The sequence below is a fragment of the Mirounga angustirostris genome, unplaced genomic scaffold (genome assembly GCF_029215605.1).
Source record: "Mirounga angustirostris isolate CCGP_5_RB_7025 unplaced genomic scaffold, mMirAng1.0.hap1 SCAF_11, whole genome shotgun sequence".
Classification (NCBI taxonomy): domain Eukaryota; kingdom Metazoa; phylum Chordata; class Mammalia; order Carnivora; family Phocidae; genus Mirounga; species Mirounga angustirostris.
In genome coordinates, this window is record NW_026991719.1 from 18,067,921 (window position 1) to 18,091,726 (window position 23,806).

The window sequence follows — 23,806 nt, forward strand, 5'->3', positions numbered from 1 at the left end:
TTAATGCCGGTTTTATGTACCGAGATGACTTTTCACGTCACAGTACTTGGGACCCAATGACCAAAAATACCTTCTTCATTAAAGTTCTCCCTCTCATTGTCCCCTGTGAAGCCAGGCTTGTGTTACTGCCATGGGCAGAAACTAATTCTACGTGGACTGTAGATATAAATGTGAAACAATAAGGATTCTATAAAAAACAGAATATTATGACATTGGGACAGGCAAAGGCTTCTTAAATGGGACATACAGTACGCTAACCATACACAGAAAAAATGGGGAACTTAGATTATATTAAAGAATACAATGATTTTATTTGATTAAGATTTAATGAGAAGAAAAAATACATAATATTTTTGTGTTATGTTTGAATTTGATCAGCAGCACTTTGAAACCAACTTTATAGTCTCAGGTTTGTTGCATAATAGGTTTTTTTGAACTGGAATTTTCCTTTTCTGTTGTGACATGGTTAAGAATACCTGGAAGGGGGTGAAGATTGAGAAATTGTCCAAGAAACAACACACATGATGATGGGAATGCCCTTGTGTGGGTGACCCAGGAGCCCTTCTCAGCGCTTTAGGGACATTTTAATAACCTGAGTAATTGCCTTTGATAGGCATGCTTTGTTTTCTGCTCATTAATTACTCTCCAGGCTAGACTTTATTCCTCTTACCACTAATTCAGATACAGAGGTACATAAAATGGATGCTGCCAGCCGATTGCTACATCACTGTCTGCATATCAATGCTCCTACCTGCTTGGGCATGAGGAGGAGAGGAGAACAGAAAGGGTTTGACAAGTAACCCAGGATAGCTGAATTTGTTTTAAAAGCCACATTCTGGGGCCCCCTGGGTGGCTCAGTCGTTAAGCGTCTGCCTTCGGCTCAGGTCATGATCTCAGGGTCCTGGGATCAAGCCCCGCATCGGGCTCCTTGCTCCGCGGGAAGCTTGCTTCTCCCTCTCCCCCTCCCCCTGCTTGTGTTCCCTCTCTCGCTGTGTCTCTCTCTCTCTCAAATAAATCAGATCTTTAAAAAATAAAAAATAAAAGCCACATTCTGGTACAGAAACCAGAATTTTGACACAGGCAGGCATACCTCACTTTATTGGACTTCCCTTTCTTGGGCTTGGCAGGTACTTCATTTTTCACAAACTAAAGGCTTGTGGTAACCCTGCATCAAGCAAATCCATTTGGCGCCATTTTCCCAACAGCATTTGCTCACTTTGTGTCTCTCTGTCACATTTTGCTAATTCTGGAATATTTCAAATCTCTTCATTACTCTTATATTTGTTACGGTGATCTGTGATCAGTGAGTTTTGATGTTATTGTAATTGTTTGGGGGCCCCGCGATCCATAGAAGATGGCAGATGTAATTGATAAATGTTGTGTGCGTTCTGGCTGCTCTTCCGACTGGCTGTTTGCCCATCTTGCTCCCTCTCCTCAGGCCTCCCTATTCTGAGACACAGCAAAATTGAAATCAGGCCAATTAATAACCCTACAGTGGCCTGTAAGTGTTCAAGTGAAAGGAAGAGTCATGGGTCTCTTACTTTAAATCAAAAGCTAGAAATGATTAAGCTTAGTGAGGGAGGTATGTTGAAAGCTCGGCCTCTGGCACCAGTTTGCCAAGTTGTGAATGCAAAGGAAACTGTTGAAGGAAATTAAAAGGGCTCCTCCAGTGAACACATGAATGATAAGAGAGCAAAACAGCCTTCTTGCTGATCTAGAGAAAGTTGCAGTGGTCTGGACAGAAGACAAACCAGCCACAGTATACATCCCCTTAGGCCAAAGCCTAATGCAGAGCAAGGCCCTAACTCTCTTGAATTCTGTGAAGGCTGAGCGAGGTGAGGAAGCTGTAGAGGCAAAGTTGGAAACCGGCAGAAGTTGATTCGTGAAGTTTAAGGAAAGAAGCTGGCTCCCTAATATAAGGTGAAGCAGCGTTATCCAGTTACCCAGATATCCAAGTTCTCCAGAAGATCTAGCTAAGATAATTCATGAAGATGACTACACTCCACACGACACATTTTCAGTGTAGATGGCACAGCCCTTTTTAGAAGAAGCAGCCATGTGGGACTTTAATAGCTAGAGAGGAGAAGCCAGTGCCTGGCTTCAAAGCTTCAAAGGACAGGCTCTCCTGTTAGGGGCTAATGCGCCCCGGTGACTTTAAGTTGAAGTCAGTGCCCTTAAGGGTTATGCTAAATCGACTCTGCTTGTGCTCTGTAAATGGAACAGCAGAGCCTGGATGACAGCACATCTGTTCACAACCTAGTTTAGTGAGTATTTTAAACCTACTATTGAGACCTATTAGCTCAGGAAAAACTTATGACTGCTCATTGGCAGTGCATCTGGTCACCCAAGAGCTTTGATGGAGGTGGACAGTGAGATTCATGTTGCCTTCATGCCTGCTAACACAACATCCACTCTGCAGCCCATGGATTAAGGAGTCGTTTTGACTTTCAAGTCTTATTATTTAAGAAATAGGTTTCAAAGGGCTCTAGCTGCCACAGAGTGATTCCTGTGATGGATCTGGGGACAGTAAATAGAAAACCTCCTGGAAAGGATTCACCGATCTAGAGGACATTAAGAACATGTGTGATTCATGGGAAAAGGTCAAAATACCAACACTCCCAGGAGTCTGGAAGAAGCTGAAATCATCCCTTGTGGATGACTTTGAGGGGTTCAAGACTTCAGGGGAGGAAGTGATTTCAAATGTGGTGGAAATAGCAAGAGAACTAGAATGAGAAGTGGAGCCTGAAGGTGTGACTGAATTGCTGTCATGTCATGATCAAAATTGAAAGGATGGGGAGTTTTTTCTTATGGATGAGCAGAGAAAGTGGTTTTGTTTGTTTTTGTTTTTAAAGATTTATTTATTTGAGAGAGCACAAGTGGAAGGGGCAGAGAGAGAGGGAGAGAGAATCTCAAGCAGACTCCACACTGAGCATAAAGCCCGATGTAGGGCTCGATCTCATGACCCTGAGATCACGACCTGAGCCCAAACCAAGAGTCGGACGCTTAACTGATGGAGCCACCCAGGTGCCTTGAGAAAGTGGTTTCTTGAGATGGAATCTACTCCTGGCAAAGACGTTGTGAAGACTGTTGAAATGACAGCCAAGGATTTAGAATATTCTGTAAACTTAGTTGATAATGCAGTAGCAGGGTTTGAGAGGATTGACTCTAATTTTGAAAGAAGTTGATCTGTGGGTAAAATGCCATCAAGCAGCATCTCATGCTACAGAGAGAGTTCGTGAGAGGAAGTGCCAATCTATGTGGCAAACTTCATTATTGTCTTATTTTAAGAAATTGCCACAGCTACCTCAATCTTCAGCAAGCACCACCCTGATTAGTCAGTAGCCATCAACATCAAGGCAAGACCCTCCACCAGCCAAAAAAAAATATATATATATATATATGTGTATATATATATATATAACTTGTTGAAAACTCAAATGATGGCTAGCATTTTATTTATTTAAGATTTTATTTATTTGACAGATGGATAGAGAGCACAAGTAGGCAGAGTGGCAGGCAGAGGGAGAGGGAGAAGCAGGCTCTCCTCTGAGCAGGGAGCCAGATGCGGGGCTCGATCCCAGGATCCCGTGATCATGACCTGAGCCGAAGGCAGCCGCTTAACCGACTGAGCCACCCAGGCGCCCCAATGGCTAGCATTTTATAGCAATAAAGTATTTTTAAAAATTAAGGTATTACATTGTTTTTTTAGACATGATGCTATTGCTCACTTAATTGACTACAGTATAGTGTAAACATAACTTTTATATGCACTCGGAAGCCAGAAAATTAATTTGACTTTATTGTAATATTCACTTTTTTGCAATAGTCTGAAACCGAACCCATGATATCTCTGGGGGTAGGCCTGAACAAATGATTGATATTTGTGCACACTTAGGGTTTTGGGAATGCCCTACTTAGCATTGCATGTCCTCTTTTCACCTTCTTGTGATACACAGACTGCCTTGGGTGCGCACTCAGGTACATATTTACTACTTTGAGTTCTTTTGCTCCCATGGCTTGTTTTTGGTCCTCAGGGCATTCTTGTTTGCAATCTGTGGAGTGTTTATAGCATCAGAATAACATCAGATCCCTAAATGGAATTTGGATTATTTACTTCCAAATGTGTCTCCCCAACAGTCCAAGGGCTGTGGAAGTAATACAGTGCAAAGGCACCTGATCTGATTTGAATAGAAATATATGTGGGTATGGTTTTAGAGCTTTGTGTTTATTAAAAAAAAGAAAACAATCTTCCTTCTTGATCCTTGGGGCTAGTTATCTTGCTTTTATTGCTATGATAATACACAAGAAAGAAACACCAAACAAGCTGAGACAGTTGAAAACGCCCACATCCAACTCAATTTATTTTATTTGAGTCTATGTAGTTCTGTGGACTTGTTTGATGTACAGATGCTTTATAAAAAACAGGACAGGAGCTCTGGATTGCATTTTTTTTTTTGGAAAGGTAGAACTTCTAGTTTAGAAGTAGAGATTCCTCTTCAGGGAATATGTAATTGTTTAATTAAGTTGATTAGCACGCTCCATTGTGTCTTGAAGCTATTCAGAGGACTGCGGGGGCATCTGTTGTGCCGGCATCGGGAGGCAGCTAGGTTGTTTCAGAAATAAGCTGCAAATGCCTTGACAACGGCAGTTTGACACAGCTCCATGTAGGCAGTGCCACGGTGCTGCTCGCGGATGCTTCATCTTGGCTTCATGTAGGTACATGAATGCTCTTCGGTTCATCCAAGGTGTGTTTTGCGCGGAGGGGAGGAGGGGAGTTTTTATTGAGTCTTGCCTTTCCCTCCTCCGCCTCTCCTTCATCGTGACGGCTGTCATTTTCCGCCTTCAAGCAATAGCATGAGTGATGTTATAAATCGCACATCATTTTCTGGGTGGGCTCATGTCTATGCTGACAGCCATTTTCTACACACGACCTCATTTCAATGGCCAGGACTCCGCATGTGTAAATGGACAAGTCTTCAGGCGATTTGGGTAGGCTTTGCAATCTCGCCTCTCCATTTCCTGTCTGAACCGCTTCTCCCATGTCCACAGCATGTTTATGCAACATCGCATAAAACTTCTAATGGGCAATTTCTTCCAGGTGACCTCCCTGAGAGGCTGGGCTGTGAAGAAATCTTAAGAAACCCGACCCTGATGAAATTGCCTCCTTTGAGAATATTGCTTGGTGCAGAAACAAGGAACAGAATTCAGTTATTTTTGGTTCTTGAACAAATGAATTCTGTTTCTTTTTATGTAGGTGGCGAAACCATTAACCCCTGCGGCAGGTCCGGTCTGAGTCGGAAACTGAACTTTTGGTTTCTCTGAATTAGGAGAGCCTGGGAAAAGAGAAGGTTAAAGTTTTTTTTTTATTTGAACCTCAAGCAACTTGGACGCGGTTCTGCCGTCTGTATATCTTTTATAGATGTGTCTTTTCCAGGGTTGTCTGTCTTTACATTTGATTTTCCGTAGGCCAGGACTGTGGATATAGAATGACCTCTAAGTTGGCACCATGTGTGGGTGGATACTAATGAATCCTTTCTTAACCTTCCTAGCACTTTTGGAGAAATCCATCAGTAGAAGGCGGGACACTGAAGCCATACAGAAAGCCAAAATCCTTTATTCATCTTGCATGAATGAGAGTGAGTAATAAAGAAAATAACTAAAATATTTAACACCTTATCCTTCAGAGAGTCTATTAATGTTTAAAGATATTGTTTAAGGAAAACGAGAACTACTAAGAATTCGATTAATGTTTAAAAATGTTGTTTGAGGAAAGGAGCGATTCTCAAAGACTGAATTTTGACTCTCCCTGTCTTAATGTTCTGTTGCTGGCTTGATGGAGAAAATAGGAAAATAATTTTATTTCTTTGGCTTGGATTCTTTAGATAGCAGTTACTCCGTGAGAAACTTGGGTAGGATCAGGAGGGCAAACCCCACCATATGTGGTGCAGAAACAAGAATCCAGAGGCCCTGTCCGGTCTGAGAAGGAGCCTGGGAGAGAGGGCATTTGGGAGTGTTGTTATATCCCATAGAACCTTACCGGGGCCTAGGAAAATCCAGATTCCCGGGTGGGCCAGCCTCCTTCTGCTTCTCCATCAGCCTAACAGGCAGCTTAGGTGGATGTCTTAGGCCTGTCTTGGCATCTTGGGTCTGATTGGAGTTAAGGTTAACACTTGCCATTTTCTCTGGTGTGCTTTCTCAAGACAGGAAGAAGCCAGTGCCTGCGGGAAGTGTGTTACCTTGTTTAGGATTTGGGGTATTATTTGGTGAGCTAGAAGAGGGCGGTAAAAGATGACCAAAGAGTCTGGAAGCATTAATTCACGTGTATTGGGGAGTGGTTGGCTTTACTGAATGGTTTCCTTTACTTAGGATTGTTCCTTAGTCTTGCAGAGTATTCTCAGCCTAATATCGCTCATTGGGCTGTAGTGAGCCCATTTTTTCTTGTCGAGAATATCCAGCAGCTTCCCTAGTCAGCTCTCCTGGCAAGAACACCAAGTTCAGGCAGTCACATTGAAGTGTGAGTCATAGGTAGTTCTGTCTCTGTGGTCCTGCTCAATCCACTGCACCTCTCTCTAACAGCTGAAATGTTAAGTTGGGGTCTTACGGGGAATTTTCTCTTGAGAAGATATACTTGCATTCTAGTTTGGTGATCCAGTTTGCAATTCTAACTCTTCCTTTGTATTTGCTCCCTTTCAGAAGCAATTGAAAAAGCAGATGCCAAACCATTGCTACATATCCTGCGGCACTCACCTTTCCGCTGGCCTGTGCTTGAATCCAATATTGGTCCTGAAGGAGTTTGGTCAGAGAGGAGGTTCAGTCTTTTGCATACCCTTGCAACATTTCGTGGTCAATACAGCAATTCTGTGTTCATCCGATTGTATGTGTCCCCTGATGACAAGGTGTCCAACGAGCACATTTTGAAGGTATAGTGAGGACTTGTTCATACTGTTTGTTCAGTCCAAGGTTAGTCTTTTGGGGTGTCTTTCTGGGGAAAGAGACTCATCCTGCCTTAGCAAAATCAGAGGATAAAAATTCTGTTAAGCATTGGGATCTAGAATATTCCTTCCTCCCAGATTTGCAGAGTGTAACTCAGGAACAGACCAATTTTGTCAGTCTTTCAGGAAGCTGGTGAGTGAGTTTCAAGTCATCTCTGATCTGGCCCTCAAATACCTACTCTGAGCATGTGTGGGGTCCCTAAATTCCAGTGGGGAGCAAGCTGCTAAGACTTTCTGAACTCTGCTCTTCCCTACACCTCCTCATTCTCCTGACAAAGGAACAACAGTGAAAGACTCATCAGTGAAACAGCTTGGCAAGGATTCAAATAACTTTTTTTTTTTTTAAAGATTTTATTTATTTATTTGACAGAGACATAGCGAGAGAGGGAACACAAGCAGGGGGAGCCGGAGAGGGAGAAGCAGGTTTCCCGCAGAGCAGGGGGCCTGATGCGGGACTCGATCCCAGGACTCTGGGATCATGACCCGAGCCAAAGGCAGATGCCCAACGACTGAGCCACCCAGGCACCCCTCAAATAACATTTCTTAAATTGTTTTGTGTTTTGATCCTACTGTATTTTGTGTTTCCACACTTTTTTAAGATTTTTTAAAATTTATTTATTTGAGAGAGAGAATGAGCAAGAGAGAGCAAGAGTGAGGGGAAGGGGCAGAGGCAGAGGGAGAAGCAGACATCGCGCTGAGCAGGGAGCCCTATGTGGGGCTCGATCCCGGGACTCCAGGATCATGACCTGAGCCAAAGGCAAATGCTCAACTGACTGAGCCACCCAGTTACTTTGACTAATAATGAAGATTTTACTGAATCACTGATTTTTTTCCTCCCAATTCCTTCCTTTGTCAAACCAGCAAATATTAGTGATATATTGATGATCAAATCATAGAAGTATAAAACCTTTAGAACATATTACCCTTTTCTGCTGTAAGTCAACTTTTAAAAAGCCACACCATGCAGTTTATTTTTTGGTTTATACCAAGAGGGTGGCTTTTTTTTTTTTTTTTTTTTTCCTGTAAAGGACCAGATAGGAACTATTTTAGGCTCTGCGGGCCATCTGGTCTCTGTCTCACCTACTCAACTCTGCTCTTGGACCTGGGAGAGCAGCTGCAGACAGTCTCTCCATGGATGGGTGTGGTTGTGTAGTGGGCTGGCTGGTAGGCTGTAGTTCGCTCAGCTATAGTCTAGACAGTGGAAGTCTCAGGAAATCGCTAGGCACTCGAAGAATACCCATCTACTCAGGAGGAAATTCTTGGTTCCAGAGACAGCTGTATTTTCTTTTTTTTTTTTTTTAAAGATTTTATTTATTTGACAGAGACACAGTGAGAGCAGGATCACAAGCAGGGGGAGAGGGAGAAACAGGCTTCCCGCGGAGCAGGGAGCCCGATGTGGGGCTCGATCCCAGGACCCTGGGATCATGACCTGAGCCGAAGGCAGACGCTTAACGACTGAGCCACCCAGGCGCCCGAGACAGCTGTATTTTCATGCTGGGTGAAGGAACAAGAACATGGCACGGAGGTAGACCCTAATGCTATCCGGTAAGACGTGCTATACAAGACACAGTGATGCTGCCTAAGGGTCCAGTTGATCTCTGCCTCATGCTGATAGGTTACTCACTTTAAAAACCAACAAACCAGATTTTTAAAAAGATTTTATTTATTTGAGAGAGAGTGAGAGAGAGCGCACGAATGGGGGTGGGGAGAGGGGCAGAGGGAGAGGGAGAAAAGCAGACTCCCTGCTGAGCAGGGAGCCTGACATGGGGGCTCGATCCCAGGACCCCGAGATCATGACCTGAGCTGAAATCAAGAGTCAGACGCTTAAGCGACTGAGCCACCTAGGCGCTCCAAGGCTATCATTCTTAATTCCAGAACTATTATTACATCCTTTCAAACACCTTAAGTGGTATTTTGAAGTTAGATGGAGACTTTCAAACTTAAGCTTAAGTTTATGCACTCTATCGGGTGATAGAAGATCTTTTTTTTTTTTTTTTTAAGGATTATTTATTTTAGAGAGTGCAGGTGGGAGCGTACACACAAATGCAGAGCGGTGGGGTGGGGGGGAGAGGTGGAGCGGGGAGGGACAGAGGGAGAGGGAGAGAGAGAATCTCAAGCCATCTCAAGCCGACTCCTCGCTGAGTACAGAGACTGATGCGGGGCTCGATCTCATGACCCTGAGATCATGACCTGAGCCCAAATCAAGAGTCTGACGCTCAACCAACTGAGCCACCCAGGCTCCAGTGGGTGATAGAAGATCTTGATTCACACACAGATAAGTAGTTGTAGATGGCAACCATTTTATTTTTCACCGATTTCTGGACCTACTCTAAGAATTTATCTCCTTAAATATTTTATTGTGGAAAATAATACAAAAGTAAAAAAAATAGTACAACAAAATCCCATGTACTCATCAGCCCAGCTTCAACAACTGGCAACTTCTGGCTGTTCTTGTTTTATCTAAACCCTTCCTTTTTGTGGGGAAGCTGGAGCATTTTATAGCAAATCCAAAATATAATATCATTGCCCTGGTAAATCAGTGTTTATCTAATGGAAAGGACTGTTATCACAGCCAAAAAAGTAACCATAATTCCATAATTAACATCTGACACCTAGTTAATTTTCAGTTTCCCTGAGTGTCTCAAACATGTCCTTTTAAAAAATTAAAAGTTGGTCTTTGATTTAGGTTCCAAATAGGAATCTCATGTGCATTTGGATGATAAGCCAATTTTAATCTACAACATTGTGAATTTGACTGATTTCAGTGCAACCTAATAGTTGATGAGAGAAAAATCTTGTTTATAGGAGAATCACAGCTTAAAAAATGTAGGAGAAAGAACAGCATTAAAAAGTTACCATTTAGGGGCACCTGGGTGGCTCAGTCGGTTAAGTGTCTGCCTTCGGCTCAGATTATGGTCCCAGGGTCCTGAGATTAAGCCCCGCATGGGGCTCCCTGCTCAGTGGGGAGCCTGCTTCTCCCTCTGCCTCTTCCCCCTCCACCACCCATGCTTGTGTTCTCTCGCTCTCTCAAATGAATAAAGTGTTTTTTAAAAAGTTACCATTTAAAAATATTTCTAATGAGATAAAGGACCAAGGCAGCTACCATCCATAGTTGCTAAAACCATTAGGTAAATGGTTGATGGGGGAAACTCATGATAGAGAGATCATACTGACATCAAAAGAACCCACATGTCAGTGGTAGCCTTGTTAAAAGCGGGGCAACCAGATTTTATATACCTTCTGCTACCAGGCAGTGAGAAGTATACACTGTCACCAATGATGTCTTGCCAAAAGAAAAGAAAAAAAAAATGAACTTAGATGTTTACAGGAAACATGGGGAATAGAGGAACATGGTAACTAGTTTTTAACAGCTTGCCTTGCATACTTAATATTCAATTAAACGGATCCTGGAAACACTGGACTGTCAGCTATAGAATAGTCTCCAGATACAAGGAGGCGCTCACGGACTTTCTGCTGCTGTGCTTTGCCAGCATGGTGACTTGTTCCAAACTCATGTGTTGGAGCATGGCTTGGGATGGGAGTACAGCACAGGTTTGCTTTATTTTTTTTTTTAATGATTTTATTTACGTATTTGAGAGAGAGAGCATGAGCGGGGAGGGGCAGAGAGAGAGGGAGAAGCAGGCTCCCCGCTGAGCAGGGAGCCCAATGTGGGGCTCAATTCCTGGACTTCAGGATCATGACCTGAGCCGAAGGCAGACGCTTAACTGACTGAGCCACCCAGGCGCCCCACAGGTTTTTATTTCTAGTTACGTCTCTGTACCATTTTATGTGAATGAATAGTCACACAGCTGAATTAACAAAATAGAGCTTCAGTCTTCGTAATTGTGACATGGTTAGAAGTTCAAGCTTGTGTCTAGATATGGTAGGAGAAGCTTTCTTCTGAGATCTGCATAAAACCCAATGAACCTGACAACAAGAATTAGCAAATTGGTCACTGCCGATGTTATAGAATTTGTGAACTTTGCTTTTATTAGAAATAGTTAAAACCGTACAGAATTTGATTAAATATTTCAAGCCTTGGAGCACTTTTTTTTAAAGATTTTATTTATTTATTTGACAGAGAGACAGCGAGAGAGGGAACACAAGCAGGGGGAGCGGGAGAGGGAGAAGCAGGCTTCCCGCGGAGCAGGGAGCCCGACGCGGGGCTCGATCCCGGGACCCTGGGATCATGACCTGAGCTGAAGGCAGACACTTAAGGACTGAGCCACCCAGGTGCCCCTCGGGGAGCACCTTTTAACTTTCGTGGAACATAGTTTGAAAACCACTAAGGTGTTAGAAAAAAGAATAGGTTTTCGTGTTAAAGAGACTGAGGTTCATGGTTTGGCTTTGTGTTTGACTCTGAATATCCGTGTGCAAATTGTTTCACCTGTCTGTGTCTCATTTTCCCCATGTATACTGACGAGTGGATTAGAATGTACTTTTCACTGTTGCTGTGCAGTTTAAATGAGATGAATGTGGTGACAGTTTGCAGGATAGATACTGGGACACGGTAGCACAAGACAAGAGGTGCCCTTCTCTTAAAGCATGACAAGGCAACTGGTCAGAACCATTTGGAGAACCACTTGACTCTCTTCGATTTTGGTACCCAACATACCTCTCGGATCTTAAGTTCACTTGTGCTAAAAATAGGCAATTTCAGTTAGTCTCACATCCGTCTGAGCTCCCATGCCACCTTGTAGTGGGAAACCCAACCAGTGTAGGCATTTCCCCACCTTCTGGTTGCCCCATTTCTTAGTCTTCTCCTGGGATAGTGGGAGATTCTCCACTCATCAACTAGGTGTTTCTGAGAAGAAACCCCTTCTCTCAGCCCTTGTGGACCCTTCAGGTGTACTTTTCTGCTACTGGGGACCTGGGTCTCCCACTCCCTCTGCCATCCTGCTGTTTTCTAGGGGCAGTGACTGGTCACTGTGCCTATGAGAAACTTGGACTTCTTTGGCAGCTGAGGAGATTTTCTTCTTGCTCTGGGAGAGCTCTCTCTTACCCCAGACTCTCCTCCCTCTATGTACTTAGACTTCTTTTCCCATCACATCCTGTTTTCTTCAATGTTTTTAGCTTTCTAATCCCATGAACCCATGGGGGTAAAGAAAAAGGACTCTCTTTGGGACGGCACAGCACTGTGGCAATTCCTTTGGGTGAGCAGGTGGTACTTTTGGGTGAAGAAAAAAGGCAAGTTTCCAGTGGGCAGAGGTGGCCCCATACCAAGGACAGGCAGTTTGGCGAGCGGGGGGTTGCTCAGACCACCCAGGGGTCCTCTGTCGAGCTGCCCTGTGACGAGATAGCACAGGATTTGCCAGAGGCTGAAATGGGAGAAAGGAAATTCAAAAATAGAGGAAACAACAGAAGTTAAAGCCCCCAAACGTACCTTGCTACATGTGTTTGGGTTTATTTTATGTAAGGAGATTACAAGAATGAGGACTTGTGAAACAATAAAGGACTTGATTATATAGGATCCTGAAAAAACGTTTGGAAGACCAGGTTGTCTAAGTATGTGTTACTGAAACTGACTTAAAACCATCATTAATGTCCTGCTTTTGTCTAGCTTTTAGCAAAATCCTTAAGAATGACAAGGAGAGACCCTCTTGGAAATGAAGTTTTTCTAATTGCTTTGTCTTTTCTTTTCCTAAATCATAATTTGGCAGATGTTTCTTTTTGTGTTACTGCTTTGTTTCCTAACCTGAGGTTTGTTGTAGTTAGAGAAAAAAAAAATTCATCTTTCAGTTCAATATATCGGATTTCCTAAACACATACTTTATTTTCTACTTGGGATGTTCGGATCATTTGTAAACACAAGGATTAAAAAACCTCCAATAACACAGTGTCCTAATGTTGGTCTCTTGAGAAAGTCTTTTGCCTCAAGAGTTTGTATGCTTCTAAAGAGATTTAGTTGTCAGACCTTATTCTGTTTGGTGTATTTAAAACGTTCCCTAGAAACCATAACAATGTGGAGGTTTAAAAAAGGTCCAGTAACTTTACTTGAGTCATATAAACTTTTACAATAAGGGGATTTAACTTCATTTCATCAGAGGGAAACTTTGGCTTTCTTGATACTGTCTATTTAGTTTCCTTTCCTATGAGACTGAAGCTCAAAAGATTGCTCCAATTTGTCCAGATCTAACTGAAAGCCAAAGCATCTTAATCATAATACTGTGTTTCACGATCCTGGGTTACTTAATTTTTGGAAGAAATGGTGGTAGATTGGGAGTTTTAGTAGGATGAAGCCAGGCTGGCTTATGATTTGGTTGTTTGGGACCAATTAGAGAAGACAGCTGAATACAACAATTTAAGGATTTTAATAATACATGCAGGCAAGATGGATGTTATGAAAATCTCTTTTTTCCTCCTTGAAACAAGAGTAGTGTTTTTCCTTGAATTTTTCATAACATCACTAACTCTTAACTTGGCCTTTGTAGAATTTGTTGCATATGAAGGAGATCTTCATGGAAAACTATAATGCTATACCAATCTTATGTATTAAAAAAAGAAAATATTTGAGATTATAGTAAAATGAAGAACTAGAATACATAGATAAAAACAGTGTAGAGTTGCATAAACTAATGATACAGGCATGTAGAATCCAGTTTTTATTCAGATGCTACTAATTTTTTATTTGTTACTTAGATTTTGTATGTTCTTAATTTGACTTAACTTTTTTTCTGTGTGAATCAGATTTAAATTTAGAAAATCTGCTGTTGGGATCTGTTTTAGTCTTTAGGCAGTTGCTGAAACTCAAGAAAGAACAGCCATAGATTTAGAGAAGGTTCTGGAACTTAAAAAAATACTTTTAAATTTACATTCAGTGAAATTAACTTTTGTGATGCACATGTCTATAAGATTTTTTAAAAAAGATTTTTTATTCCTTAGAGAGAGTGTGCACGCGTGTGTGTGAGAGCACGAGCAGGGGGGAGGGGCAGAGGGAGAAGGGAGAAGCAGACTCCCCGCTGAGCTGGGAGCCCAAAGATGTGGGGCTCTAGCCCAGGATGAAGGCAGACACTTAACTGACTGAGCCACCCAGGCGCCCCTGTAAGTTTAAACAAATGCAGAGTCATGTAATCACCTCCATCACCCCCCACAAAATTACCTCATGTTACCCCTTTGTAGTCAACCACTTTCCCCATCCTTAAACACCGTTCTCTGTCCCTGTAGTTTTGCCTTTTTCAGAACGTGGGTAAAACTTGCCTGCGTTGTTCCATGTATCAGTAGTTCATTCCTTCTTAGGGCTGACTACTATTCCAGTGTATATCACAGTTTATCCATTCACCAGTTGAAGAACATTTGGGTTGTTTACAGTTTTTGACAGTTATGAATAGAGTTACATGTGGGTTTTTGTGTGAGCATTAAGTTTTTATTTCTCTTAGATAAATACCTAGGAGTGGGATTGCTGGGTCATATGGGGTCATATGTAAGTGTATGTTTAAGAAACTATCAAACTGGTTTCTAAAGTGGCTCTGCCATTTTGCATTCCCACCAGCAATGTGCAAGTGATGCAGTTTTTCTACATCCTGGACAGCTTTTACCTTAGCAGGTTTTGCTTGTTTGTTTGTTTTTGCCATTTTAATGATATATAGTGGTGGTGTATCGTTTGTGACTTACATTTTCCTAATTATTAGTGCTGTTGAGCATCTTCTCATGCACTTACTTTCCATCTTCATATCTTCTTTGGTGAATTGTCTGTTCAAATCTTGTGCTTGCTTTTAAATTGGGTTGTTTGTTTTCTTACTGTCGCATGTTGAGGGCTCTTTATAAACAAATCCTTTTTCATATATGTGATTGTCAAATATTTTGTCTCTGTAGCTCATCTTTTTATTCTGACAGTGTCATTTGCAGAGCAAAATTTTTTAATGGTGACTCAGTCCAATTTCTTTTTTCTTCTATGGATTGTGATTTTGGTATCATGTCTAATAACTCTTTGTCTAGGGGTGCCTGGGTGGCTCAGTTGGGTGGCTCAGTCAGTTAAGCATCTGACCTCGGCTCAGGTCATGATCTCAGGGTCCTGGGATCCGGTCCTGCATCAGGCTCCCTGCTCAGTGGGGAGTCTGCTTCTCCCTCTCCCTCTGTGTTCTCTCTCTCTCTCTCTCTCTCTCAAATAAATAAATAAAATCTTTAAAAGAATAACTCTGGGGCGCCTGGGTGGCTCAGTTGGTTAAGCGTCTGCATTCGGCTCAGGTCATGATCCCAGCGTCCTGGGGTCGAGCCCCGCATCAGGCACTCTGTTCAGTGGGGAGCCTGCTTCTTCCTCTCCCTACTGCTTCCCCTGCTTGTGCTCTCTTTCTCGCTCTGTCAAATAAATAAATAAAATCTTTTAAAAAAACGCCAACAACTCTTTGTCTAACCCTAGGTCACAAGAGTTGCCCCTATGTTTTCTTCTAGAAGTTTCATAGTTTTGGGTTTTACATTTAGGTCTATGATCCATTTTGAGTTAATTTTTGTAAAAGATGTGAGGTATGAGTCTTCGGCTCAGGTCATGATCCTGGAGTCCCGGGATCGAGTCCCACATCGGGCTCCCTGCTCAGCGGGGGATCTGCTTCTTCCTCTGACCCTCTTCCCTCTCGTGCTCTCTGTCTCTCATTCTCTCTCTCTCTCAAATAAATAAAATCTTTAAAAAACAAAACAAAACACTGTCTTTCCCCCTTTGATTGCCTTTAAGACATTGAAATTGTTTACTTCAAGAAATTATGCTATACTTTTCCATAATAATTTTGGTTATTTAGTTGTCTATTATTTGTATTTTTATCACCTATCCTAAACTTTCCAGAGAGAGTTCTAAATTTTGCAAAGATTTCTCAAAACAGAATTCTCATTTGATTCCTTTAAAATAAAAAAAAAATCACTCAATGCAGTACAGTATTTTAGGGGTATGGCGGTAGAAAATGTGATTAATGGGCGCCTGGGTGGCTCAGTCGGTTGAGTGACTGCCTTCGGCTCAGGTCATGATCCCAGGGTCCTGGGATCGAGTCCCACATCGGGCTCCCTGCTCTGTGGGAGGCCTGCTTCTCCCTCTCCCACTCCCCCTGCTTGTGTTCCCTCTCTCGCTGTGTCTCTCTCTGTCAAATAAATAAATCTTAAAAAAAAAAAAAAAAAGAAAATGTGATTAATCAACTCTCTCCAGATTGGCATTTTTGTAAAATACTGCAGTGAGGAGAATGCTGGATCTGGTGACGGGATACCGTGATTCTCCTCTGAGCTCTGCCCGGCCATGTTACCTTGGAAAAGTCACCTCAGTTCTTTGGCCTTTGTTTCTCCACAAGAAGGGGGAAAACCAAATCATCTCTAAGACCTATTTCAACTCAGAGAGCTTTGATGCTATTCAGTATTGGTAGAACCTCAAAAAGGTTAGAATCCATGAAGCAGGGGCCGGTCTCTGATACTTTATAATTTCTGTCTTTGCTGAAGTACCTATTTGCCTATCACTCTGAGTGCAGGGAACTCTTTCTGTACTGGTGACGAGACTCAGAGCACCCCTGCCGTGCCCATTCCATGATTCTTGTTACAATGCTTGGTACGAATTTATATTACAAGCAGAATGCTTTCTGTTTTGTTTCAACAGCTGGACCAAGCAACTCTCTCCCTAGCCGTGAGGGAAGACTACCTGGATAATACCACAGAAGCCAAGTCTGTAAGTTTGACTCATATTCACCACTGTGCCTTGTCAGACTGTTGTTGGGTTCATAAATTGTTCTAAAATCCCTGACTCTTTACTGGAAATGAACAATGTGACTGTTTGATGACCATGTTGCCAGTGCAGGAAGCAGAGGCCTTTTATTCAATCAGACACATGGCACTTCCTGTCTCCAGAAAGTCTGGCCGTCAACGCTCAGGGCCCTCATGATCGAGCTGGGGAGACAGCACGCCTGAATGAAGTAACCAAGAAATGAGCTTGCAGCCTTTCCTCAGAACTGTAGAGAGCTCACTGTACATTGCAGAAGTAAAGTGTGGAGATTTGACTGGGTTGACATAGTCAGTCAATGGTTCTCAAATTGTATGGCTTAAGAGTCATCTGGGAACCTCCTGTTAAATGTCGATTCTTGGGCCACAGCCCAGGAGAGGCCCATGTAGGAGACTTGAAGTGGGGTCCAAGAATCTGTTTTCTTAACAGATGCCACGGGTTAATGCAAGGTTAATAAGAACCAGATGGGATCAGTTCCAATAGACTTCTTGGGTTGGCTGGGAAACCGAGTAGTTTCCTGGAGATTGGAGTAGAGCTGCTTCATTCCTGACATTTTCAATTCATTTTGGAAACACGGTTGAACTTCCAAAGGAGCCTCAGACCCAGGGGACCCTTGACTAGGGAGTTCACTGGTTTCTGGCCCAGCCTAAGAATGTAGGAACGTAGATTGGGAAGTGTTGGGGTCACAACGGAAGTCCCTACTCCTTTGCTGTTACTAAACCTTGTATCTAGAAGGTTCTGGAGGGCAGGAAGCTAGGTAAGATCTTAGGCAACTTTCTGGGTAAGGACATTCATCAAAGAAGGTTGGCATGTTTGTATTGTTCCAAGTGGATAGAATGGACTTTTGCCAATATGCAGGCACCTACCTTTCTGTTGGGGTCACCACCCTATCAGCAACCAGGCTTGAAACCCCCTCCCCCATCCCCTGTAACCAATCAGTCAAGTCCTGTGGATTCTACTTTCAAAATCTCTGTTCCGTCTGGTCCCTCCTCTCTGTCTTTACTGCCCTAGGTCAGATCCTTGTTAACTCTCGCCTTGACTACAAGTAGCCTTTAACTGTTAACTCCTCCCCTTCGTTTCATTGCCTCCTTAGCACCACTGGACAAGTTCTCTTCTCAAAGTATAGCTCCCAGCATGCTTTGATCATGACATGATCCCAGAACACTTTTGCTGCCTCATTTACTTTTGTTTTTCTCCCAACAAAGGCAGCTTACACACCTCACAGGATTCTTCACTACTCTTGAATCTGTCTCCTTCAAGTGCTCTGTGCTCATTTCTCCAGGCTGGAATTCTTCTCTACTTTTTGAGTTTCCAAACACTTAGCAGCTTTGTTAAGGAACTGATTTTGGTCTCTCTAATGTTACAGTTAGTAATTACATGTTTATCTCCCTCACTGGATTACACACCGAGAACCGGACTCATGCATTATGTAATTTTTCATCTGTACCCCACATAAGCACAGAATGCCTAGCAAGACATCCTATACATGTATTGATTGAATAAATAATTTCTTAAATTGAACTGGGAATTATAAAACATTGTTTCTAATTAAGACTCTTTGCCAAGCTTGCTTACTGATTAACAAATATTTATTAAAGCCCTGCTATATGCCAATCACTGTATAGGTCTCGAGGTCATAAACATAGCAAGAATAGCATATATAATCAAGATGTAAGGAAATCTTAGTCCCATAGCATAACCATGTGATAATTTAATATGTGGTGTATTGAGTTCTCACAAACATACCTGAAAGGAGAGGTTACCCTCAACAAGATTCCACAGTTCCCACAGAGTTAAGGTCCCTCTCCAGTGCCATATGAATAGCCTGACAATGGGTTTATGAACATGCAGGGAGGAAACTCTGTATTTGCTATTTGCTGGGTTTCTCTTTATCATTCCTCTCTTCATTCTTTTCTCCCTGAGTAGTGAGGAGAACTTTGTAAAATCCATACAAAACTGAAGAGACAAAGGGTTGCAAGCACTGGTCTTTTTATTGCTTAGTGTGAAGGTGGGTAAATTGAGCTGCAAGAGAATAAATCACAGTTTCCACTAGTCTTCATGGATCATGCCTCCTGCTTTTAGCAACCATTCTTTCCCATTATTTTATTAAAACCTCACTTGCCTGGAAAGAGGAGTCTGACCTTTAACTTTCTATTCTGGGCTCATTTGGAGATGTTTCCTGTATCTATAATATCATTGGTTGCCAGAAAACTAGTTCTCTTGATCCTTGGTGGCTGGTATCTCTGTCTCTCATGAAAACAGTCCCCCACTAGCTGCCACTCTTTCTCCCAAAGTGGTGGGTGGATGGTTGGTTTTGCCTCATGCCTGTACCATACTTGGAGTAGAGAGTGAAATTGAAGAGCATTTACTTCCATCTGCTGTTTTTGCCCTTCTCTGTCCCTGAAACGTACTTTCTAATAGGCTGTTGTCATGGTCACTTGCTTCTTTATCTCTTATAGTATCGGGATGCCCTTTACAAGTTCATGGTGGATACGGCTGTGCTTTTGGGAGCTAATAGCTCCCGAGCGGAGCATGACATGAAGTCAGTGCTTAGATTGGAAATTAAGATAGCGGAGGTAAGTCTTAATGTAAAAATCTCTTTATTTTCTTTTTCTTATTTTAAAAGTAGTATACCATGAGTGAAAATATATATAAAAAGGGCATTCTGTGGCAATGTCCTTTGGATCCAAGGTAGAACTAATAGCATCCCCTCTGGAAAGGAACAGGAAGAAGAACCATGATAGAAAGAAGAGCTCTTCTTTCCTTCTGCCTCCCTGCTTGAAGCCCAAGGGCCATATGCTGCCTAGCTGTGGCCAAAGAACAGCATCAGGGAGATCCTCTGACTATGTTTTCCTACACGACTTCTGTGTGGTTCCTATAGAAGAATAGTTAATAAATCCATATTGATTTGGCTTGAGTGGGAGGTTATTTTTAATTTAGTTTACTCTTTATACCAGTCCCACTCAGGGTCAGTCTGACCTAAGATCGGGCCTTTGGGAAGTCTGTTCACCCATCCTGGATGCTGGATATACAGTTTGATGTAGAAAAGGTATAGGACATGCCAGTAAGCATTTTTTAGCTGCCATTCTGGTGCTACCTTGTACCTAACCGTTTTTCATTCTTTTCTTGCCCCACTTAAATGTCACTGTGTCACATGCTGTGTTCTTTGCAAGTTACCTTAAGTTCAGGCTCAGGGTAGAGACCTAAGAACAAACTTGAGGGAAAATAATGAGAAATCCTCACTGGTTCCCTTTGTTCAGAACATAACTTCTTTTGTAGAAGAACCAAAGTGTAAAAGCCCTGTACATTCTTAGGACTGGAGGGAAAAAAATGTGAAATCTGTTTGTGGGTATACTTCGTAGTGGGGAAAAAAATGACACTTTTATCAAGTCTTGCATATGGGTTGGTAGTCTTTTATAACAGAAGTTGGTAAAAATCCTTAGTTGCATGTGAGTCCAGGTGTTGCTTGGTTTTGTGTTTGGCAAAGTGGTGGTAGGGTGTTGAGGTATGGAGTAGGGATGATTGATAAGGGTCAGGAGGAATTAGTTTCTCTCAGCTGCAGTGATGTACATGCATACCTCTCTCCAAACTCTTACTTGCAGAGCAGAAAGTTCATTCATGCATGTCACCTTTGAAGACTGTGTGAACACTGCTGCAGATGTTCTGGAGTCAAGACTGGGCCTCTAAGCCATGTCTAGAGGCCATCTGGATTCCCTTCCCAGGCAAATAGGAGACCCAGAGCTCTAATTTGGACTGAAGCTCTGATACAGCAGGGAAAGGCCTTGCCCTGAACCAGGGATTTGGACCAAAAAGGGAACTATAAAAACAGCTGGGCTGAGGCAAGACTGGGAATTGTTGAGAGGCTAAATGAAGTGACAAATCCATGGGGTGGGGGGAAGTAGTTGGCAGAGAGCTGAAAACAGCTCTGAGGCCAAAGGGCTTCAATCCGGGACTGAGAGCCCTAGTAGAGGGAGGGAGGAGTGTGGACATTCTCTGAGGCAATGATTCAGATGGATCCAGGAAGCTGTTTGTAAGATTCATGAACTCTCTCCTGTGGAGGGTGAGGTGGGGGAGAAGCTGAGGGCACTGAAGCATTTAGGAAAGAGGGGGTAGATGTCCGTCACTCAGCCCTGTGTGATTTTTATCTTCAAGAATCTGTGGTGCATAGATTTTTGGCCTGCTGGTAATTCTTACCTCCATCTTTTATACCCCTAGGTCATTCAAAATTAGTGGAACACATAGTACTAGGGAAACTTCTGAAGCTGGAGAGACAGGACAACCTAGCCAAGCACAAAAAGGTCCTTATAAACACAGCCATGGAAGTGTGCATTTAACCAATACCAGCTAGAGAGAAGTGTTCACAAAGGGAGGGCACGTTGACGGAGTGGCCCTTGTGATTGGAACCAAGTAGAGTTTAACTGGAAAGACTTGACAGAGAAAATGAATCTTGGGCCAAGTCTTGAATCCTGGTTCAAACTATGGGAGTGGTGATGGTGGATGGGGGTGCCAGGGTAGGAGAGTCTTGTGTGAGGTGTGAGGTAGAAAGTGGCAAGTTTAATGCAAGAGAATCAGAGGATGGAGGGCCTTAAAAGCACGGTATGGTTTAAGGGTATGGGGAGCTGCTTCCCGTCCGTGGACATGATTAAGACGGCCCTTGAGGAAGATAATCATTGCTGCTTTTCTTAGATTCAACATAGCTTAGATTTGGTGTTGGCACAGTGGCCAAGAGCATGAGTATTGGGAATAGAAAGAGTGTCAAGAGTCAAGGTTGGAGATGTAGACTTGGAAATATGTGTTTGAGTGGTAACTGAACTCATTCCCTGAGTGGTGGTGGGGGGGGGGGGCGGTTCCTGAAGGCCAGAGAAAGCAGAGGGAAGAGGGGAGGGGAGGTAATGAGCTGTTGACACAATGATCACAGATGGCAGTGGTATCCAGATAGTCTAGTGCTCTTTAGTGAAAATGTGCCCCAAGGGATGAAGGGATGGCCTGTGGTTCATAAGCTCTTCTGGTCATTATCTGGATACCACAGGTGAAGGTGGGATGTTTGTCTCAGTTGCCTAATCTCAGTTTGGCTGTCAGACCTGAGCCAGTAATAGATTTTTGTCCATCCACATTAGAGATGAGGAAGGGATTTGGGAAGTTATTTTTGGACTGAGGGCAGTGTTTCACACTGAACAGGACAGGAAGGATTCTTCTTATTATCTTCATCTTAATTTTACCTAAAGCGATGTCTTTTTTTCTCTCTCTCCCAAGTTCAGCACTGCACCAAAATCTTGAAAAGCGTTATGATACTTGGCAGATGTTTGGCACATATAGAAGGTAGTCACGCATCAAGAAATGGTTCATTCGAAACAATAACCAAAGTCTCTTTCCACCAGATAATGATTCCACATGAAAACCGAACCAGTGAGGCCTTGTACAACAAAATGAACATTTCCCAGCTGAGTGCTATGATTCCCCAGGTTGGTGACAATGATCTAGGAAATGTTACCTTAACTGGTCATTTTACAAACGACTGTACATCATCTGTGTGTGAAGTTTTGCCTTTATAAAACCTACTATCAGTCTTACTGGTTATCATCATGGTTGTCAGTCACCACATAAAATATCCCGTCTGTGCGTTTGGATGCTTTCTACTGTAGGGAAAAGAAAACCTTTCCAAGAGTGGCTTAAAAACTTAAAGCCCATTTTCTTACATGACAAAAGTCTAGATGTAGGTGGCTGTTGGTGTTGCTTTTGCTGTTGAACAGTGTTGTCAAAGACCCACGTTTGTTCTTTCCACTGTCCTTAGTGTGTTGGCTTTTTGACTTCCTGTTTGATGACTCAGGGTTGTAAGGTGGCTACTGTAGCTCCACATGCCACATCTGCCATCAGCCAGGAAGGAAGGGGAAGGGCCAATGATAGTCATGTCTATCTCTTTCACCAGGAAAAATACTAAAGCCTTTCCAGCATATTCCCAGATGTCTTCCCTTTATGTCTTAAGTAGGACTGGGGCTTCCCTGCCTACAGTGAGTAACTGGTTTTCCATTTCACTAGTAGATGCAGGCAGGGGAGGAAAAAAAAAAGAAAAAGGCTGGAAATGACTTTTGGGGTAGCCAATTAAAAACGCCAAGAGAGTGGTGCTCTGAAGAGGGGACACATATTACTTTTTGTTGCTCCTGTAAGTAAAGCTGCCCCAGAGGGGAGACCAGTAGTGGAGCCTGGCAGGGGCGGCTGTGTGTACCCGTGAGTGAATGAGTGGGGGAGGGGTGTGAGGGCAAGCACAAGAGGGAGCGAAGTGGGGGGAGCTGAGGACGGAGGTCGTGTGCTGTCCGCGGGCAGATGGTACACAACGCACAGGAAGTCTGTGTGTGATGCGGGCGGTAGGTCTGGGCAGCACGTAGCCAGTCGTTTCTTTTCTAGAGTTGAGCAGTCACATCTCTAACTATTTGGTCAGAAATTACAGGCAGTGGAGTATGTTCAGCCAGCTCTCTTTGCCTCTCTCCTTGCTTGCTGCCCAGCAGATGTTCCTTCACTCTGTGTTTGTCTCTCTCTCCTCAGTTTGACTGGCTGGGCTACATCAAGAAGGTCATCGATGTCAGAGTCTACCCCGGCCTGAAAGACATTGGCCCCGCAGAGAACGTGGTCGTCCGTGTCCCGCAGTACTTTAAGGATTTGTTTAGGATATTAGGCTCTGAGAGAAAGAAGTAAGAGCTTTCTTGTGTATTTTACCCTGACTTTTGTTTTTCCTTTTAAATTATAAGGCCTTCCCTCTCACATCCTTGGACTACTGTTGTTAAGGAAGGTTACCTCAAAAGAGTCTTCGGGAAAATCCTGGTGCCCTTTGTGACAAATTGGCCAAAATCATCGTCTGGTGTTATTTACTTGCTATGATAGCAGATACACAGTGTTTTTGCCCCTCATTTCTGGCCTTTCTCCATATTTTTCTCTCTGAAAGCTTCAATTGTTTCCTACTTTTAGGAGCTAGTTACATAATGATGTTATTTTCTGAAATTTCTATATGAACATCTCTTTTTTTCCATTTCATTCTTCGTCCTTTGCTGCTTTTTTTTTCTGGTTTCTTTTTAGCCAGTAAGTCACTTTGTTGCAATATAGTGAAGTACCTGTGTTGAGTAAGAGTAGTCTGAGA

General features: G+C 42.9%; 1 protein-coding gene across 1 annotated transcript in view; it reads left to right on the forward strand.

Moving 5' to 3' along the window:
- PHEX (phosphate regulating endopeptidase X-linked) overlaps positions 1-23,806 on the forward strand; it is a 218,749-nt gene that overhangs the window by 38,192 nt on the left and 156,751 nt on the right. The window contains exons 5-10 of the mRNA XM_045875938.3: positions 5,550-5,636; positions 6,694-6,920; positions 16,558-16,626; positions 19,137-19,253; positions 22,056-22,139; positions 23,218-23,363. Coding sequence (XP_045731894.1) covers positions 5,550-5,636; positions 6,694-6,920; positions 16,558-16,626; positions 19,137-19,253; positions 22,056-22,139; positions 23,218-23,363 — 730 coding nt within the window. The remainder of the gene's footprint in view (positions 1-5,549; positions 5,637-6,693; positions 6,921-16,557; positions 16,627-19,136; positions 19,254-22,055; positions 22,140-23,217; positions 23,364-23,806) is intronic.